This window comes from Apis dorsata, unplaced genomic scaffold (assembly GCF_000469605.1).
Source record: "Apis dorsata unplaced genomic scaffold, Apis dorsata 1.3 scaffold_34, whole genome shotgun sequence".
Lineage (NCBI taxonomy): Eukaryota > Metazoa > Arthropoda > Insecta > Hymenoptera > Apidae > Apis > Apis dorsata.
The window spans coordinates 485,200-490,502 of record NW_006263336.1 but is presented as its reverse complement, the minus strand read 5'-3'; the positions used below and the strand labels follow the sequence as shown (position 1 = coordinate 490,502).

Genomic DNA, 5,303 nt, shown 5'->3' with positions numbered 1-5,303 from the left:
TATGAATTTAATAATTGTAATTATTATTAATTATTATTATAATATAAATTAATATTATTATAAAAATATATTTTTTAATATAATTTTTAATAATTGGAAAATTATTAGTTTTATCATATAAGCTTATATTGAAATATTTAAAAAATATTTATAAAAATGCAATGTAATTATATTAGAAGTATATAAAACTTTCAATAACTTATTTTATAATATAGATATATTTATTTAAATTTAATTTTGATATATTTCAAATTTAAACAATTATTCAATTATAATTTATTATTAATATGTTAAATTGTGATTATTATTGTAATTAAATAAATAATTTATTATTATTATTTAATTCACTAATTAAAAATATTTTTCAATATTCTAGAATATAATAAAAATTTTTTCTTATATTTAAACAATTATTAATTATTTAAATTTTTTATTAATGATTGTCATAAATTATATAAAAATTATTTTATGTACATATAGTTTTGATATGTGTGAAGTTAGTTACTTAAATTACAATTGTGGAGTCAAATAAGTGTAGATATAAATAATATTTTCATTTGATAACAAAAAGAATATTTTTTTCTCTGAATTATAATATTGATATAAAAATTTAATAGCTACTACATTCATTTTACGAAGTAACAAACGGATGTTTGATTCATAAGAATGTTGAACAAGATATTATTGCATGGTGAATATTTACGAAATATATGAAATGTCCGTGAAAAATTTGAAATAATTCTATAAAATTTTTACAGACTATTGAATATGACAACGATAAATCAAATTGATACATCTTTACCATTCACGTTGAAACAAGGACAAGAAAAATTTGATATAGAAGATACTGATGATGACAATACAAGTCTCGAGGATATTAACGATCTTCTATCAATATCAATACCTTCACTTTCGGCGAATAAATTTCACATTCCTACTGATCTAAATGATGAATTTCTTCGATTAACTACTACGGCATGTTTCTTGTATAAAATACAATAAATATTTCAAAATATTAAAATCTAAATATTTAGTTATTTTTAAATTTTATTTAATTTATTTAATTTTAGTGGTTTTTATAATTTATAATTAATTAAATATCGATATATTTATAAAATGTTAAAATATTTAATATTTTAATTTTTATTACAGGTTCGTGCTGTATATTTTTCATATCTTCATAAATGTTTACTCACTAATTATATTCTTTGCTATAAAGAGAAAAATGAAGATATTCCAAGTAGTCAATTAAAAAAATGTGCAAATGAAATGGAATTGCTTGCAGTGCGATCATCTTTAGAAGCTACTTTATATAGACAAAATATGTTAAAATTAGTAAGTCTATTTATTAATGTATTTTAATATAATAAATTGATTAATAGTTGAAATTAAGATTTATAGATTTCAGATGTAAAATCACATACATCAGAAAAGAAAGCTTATAAAAAATTAATAATATTTTTAGAAACCCCATCAACTAAAGTAGACATTGGGGTTCAAACAATTAATACATGGGCAGAATTAGAAAGGGCAGATAATATACAAAGTATATGTATCACATCTAATTGTGAAGAATTATCCTTACATAAAGAAACACCAAAGTATAAAGAAGAAGATGATATAAATAATGAAAGTGAAGATTATGATATATCTTCTCAATTAACTATTTGCAATAATATAACTTCACCTACTGTAAATTCTACTCATTTCCATGATAAAATACAAAATAAATTTGATATCAAATCAGATGAAGAAGTAAATAAAAAAATGATAGTAGATGAAGAGACAATGAAAGAAGATAGCAATATTTTTAATTACATAAAAGATAATTCTAATTCTCAAATTCCAAATCAATCTAATATTCAAAATGATGATGAAAATTCACAGGATTCGCTTTTACAACACATGGAAGACATGTTTTGTGATAGTGACGATAGTAGCGATCTTATGACATTAATTGAAAAACATTCAGGTGTTACTAAAGCTAATATGGATAAGGAAATTAATGCTCTTCTTCCACATAATTCGAATGGTTCTATTAATATGCCTGAAAATAATATAAAAATTAATTCTGTTAAGAATACTAATATAAAGACATTAAATACAAATACAGAAAAGTACAGTTTTAGTTATTATAAAGAAATGAAAACCAGACAAACTAATAAATTATTACCAGTTGAAAGTGAAACAATAGAAAATAAACATAAACGTAGAATAAACAGTATTTGGTTTGTTGAACGTGTATATCAGGTATCTAAATTAAAGGCAAAAATGACAGAATTATCTTTAAAAGATTATAGAAGACATGGTAGAGTTAAAGAAAAATTTATTGAACTATTTGGAGAAACTGATGATGAAGAAATGATGCCAGATTCACCAATTTGTATAGAAGAACATTTAACTGCATGTAAAGAAAGAATAGCACCATGGATTGTAAAACATTTGATGCCATTCTATAAAAAACGAAGAATTAAAGATAGACAGTTATTTAAAATAGTTGCAAAGCATGTGGCTGATATGCTTATTATTGAAAATACATTTCCTGGTTAGTAAATAAATATTAAATTTCTTAACAATTAAAAATATTATTTAATATAATATATTTTTTTTATTTTTCAGAACAAGACTGTGTGAGCAAATATATAGAAACATACTTCAAAAATAAAAAATTTATTAGAACTAAACAAGATGTATATTTATAAATATACATTATGTAATTTAATCTTAAATCAAAAAATCTCATAAAATATTTCATATAACTCAATTATTAATATTGCATTTATTTAAATAAAAGTTTTAAGCTTGAGATTAAATCAAAGGCAAAATTATATGTTTTATTATAAAAAAAAAAGAATAAATATTATATTAAATTATTATAAAATAAGTTTAAAATGCAATATAAGATAAAATAATAATTTAGAATTATTTACAGAAATTTTTTTTAATTTAAAAAAAAATATTATAGTTCAAGAATATTGAATTTTTAATGAAAATTTTCATATAAAATAAACTAAAATAAACTAAAATAAACTAAATTTTTTAAATTAAAATTAAAAATTTTTTTGAATATTAATCTCGTAAAAATAAATATTTAAAACACAGTCTTAATTATTCTTATGTTCCTTATTATTTATATTGATATATAATATTTCTGTTGATATGCAATATTAATGTGCATCTGTATATACACGTAAATATATTTATATTAAATTAATGAAATATACTTAAAATGTTTTTTTGCAATACTAACTGTAACTTAAATAAAATAATGTAAAATAGTTTAATCTATGCCCTGTACATAGTCCCTTTGATAAATATAAATATTTCAAAAGTGTTATTTCTCCTTAATGTAAATTACAAAAATGTGAAAACATAATATATGAATTATTGATTTTACTTTCATTCCATAAAGCAATAATATTCTTGTATCTTATTTTCAAAATAAAATAAGGAGCATAACAAGGAGATTCAAAATATCTTAATTATATATATATTTTATCATTAATAAACAAAGATTAAATTTAGTAAATATTAGATTTTTAACAGTTTTTCTTATGCAAAGAATATTAAATTATAAACAATTTTTTAGAGATTCATTTCTATTTTTAAATTATTTTATCTTATTTACTTATTTGTAATAATTCTGTTTACAAATAAACTTATATACTATTTACAAGTTATTCAAAAAAAAACAGCATAATAAAATATTATTATTTAATTTATTTTATTATATTGATATTATTTGTATACAAAAAACAGTGATAAAGCTATTAAAAAAGATCAAATCTTTATTATACTTTCTATTGAATAACTTGTAAATAAATACTTTTTGTCTTAATATTTTATTTTTCAAGCCATATTTTGAAATTCATAAATTTCATATATTTATGTATTAATTGAACTGTTGTATATAACATTATTCTGCAATTTCTGAAACTGATATATAAGTGTAAATTTATAAATATTTTATAGAAGTTGATATAATTATAATATTACTAAATAAAAAAAAAAAAAAAAAATTTTTTATTTTTTTTTTTTTGACTAAAAATAATTTTAAAAAAAAAAACCCCCCAAAATTTTTTTTTTTTTTTTTTAAAAAAAAAAAAAAAAAATTTTTTATTTTTTTTTTTTTGACTAAAAATAATTTTAAAAAAAAAAACCCCCCAAAATTTTTTTTTTTTTTTTTTAAAAAAAAAAAAAAAAAATTTTTTATTTTTTTTTTTTTGACTAAAAATAATTTTAAAAAAAAAAACCCCCCAAAATTTTTTTTTTTTTTTTTTAAAAAAAAAAAAAAAAAATTTATTAATTTTTTTTCTATGACTGATAATGATATTCAATAATAAAATCCCTCCAAATATTTTATCATTGTATTTGAAACACAATGATCTTAAGAAACAAGTTTCAGTCAACATCACAGTATAGAAAGCTCGATTAAATATTGCATAGATATAGAGGGATCTTAATAAATTGTAAATTTAAAATAATCAAATATAACTTTACATATATATTGAAGGTGGGGAGAAAAATATACTTGAAATAAGAATTATTGTAACTTATGTATTACGTATTTTTCCAGGTACGTAATTCTTGTCTATTACAGGTTCTTGTAGAAACATATGTAAACATCGTTCATTTTGTGCTAATGGATGTCCTGCTATTCTGAAATATTATAAATTTTATTTAATTTCAACAATTTTTTTATATATTAAAATTGAAAAAAATAGTTATATAATTTAGTTTAATTATATTATATTAAAATATTTTAATATGCTTACTTATTAACAAAAGCTTCTAAACCTTTTCTTCGATCTTCAATAAAATCTTCTTCAAAAATACCATCATCTCCTCGAAATGGCATTTGACGTTTCCAAGCCTTTCCTGGTAATGGAGGCACTACTATCTATAAATTTGTAGCAAATATTTTTTATTTATTTATAATATTGGTATTTTTGATAGAAAAATTTTAGCATAATGAGTCAATGTTGCCAATATTAAATATATATGTTTAAAAAAATTAATTTAATTTTTAAATATATTTTATTGACTGACCTTGCTATCTCTTTCTAATTCAGTTCTTAACCATTCAAAATCACTATATCTTCTTCTTACTGTGGAATCTTTTACTTTAAAAACTGGAAGATTTGTCTGAAAATTTATGAAAATTTATATGAAAATTTATTTTTTCATAATTTATTTATATAGCATTTAAAATATAATATAAAAATGTATAATTTATAATTAATTTTATCTTAAAACAATAAAATATTTATATTATTAATATTAATATAATATACTATTATTAA

General features: G+C 18.6%; 2 protein-coding genes across 2 annotated transcripts in view; one reads left to right on the top strand and one right to left on the bottom strand.

The window, feature by feature from the left end:
* The first annotated feature begins 487 nt into the window (after positions 1–487).
* LOC116186071 lies at positions 488–2,818 on the top strand. The gene is made up of 5 exons (XM_031512259.1): positions 488–691; positions 759–975; positions 1,153–1,335; positions 1,402–2,545; positions 2,620–2,818. Exons 2-5 carry the CDS (start codon positions 769–771, stop codon positions 2,700–2,702), a joined length of 1,617 nt encoding a protein of 538 aa, XP_031368119.1. The 5' UTR covers positions 488–691; positions 759–768; the 3' UTR covers positions 2,703–2,818.
* A 1,719-nt stretch (positions 2,819–4,537) lies between these two features.
* Positions 4,538–5,303, bottom strand: part of LOC102675938 (sorting nexin-12) — a 2,052-nt gene continuing 1,286 nt past the window's right edge. Inside the window, exons 2-4 of the mRNA XM_006608348.2 lie at positions 5,050–5,145; positions 4,776–4,900; positions 4,538–4,659 (exon numbers count right to left, since the gene is read on the bottom strand). Coding sequence (XP_006608411.1) covers positions 4,554–4,659; positions 4,776–4,900; positions 5,050–5,145 — 327 coding nt within the window. The 3' untranslated portion in view covers positions 4,538–4,553. The remainder of the gene's footprint in view (positions 4,660–4,775; positions 4,901–5,049; positions 5,146–5,303) is intronic.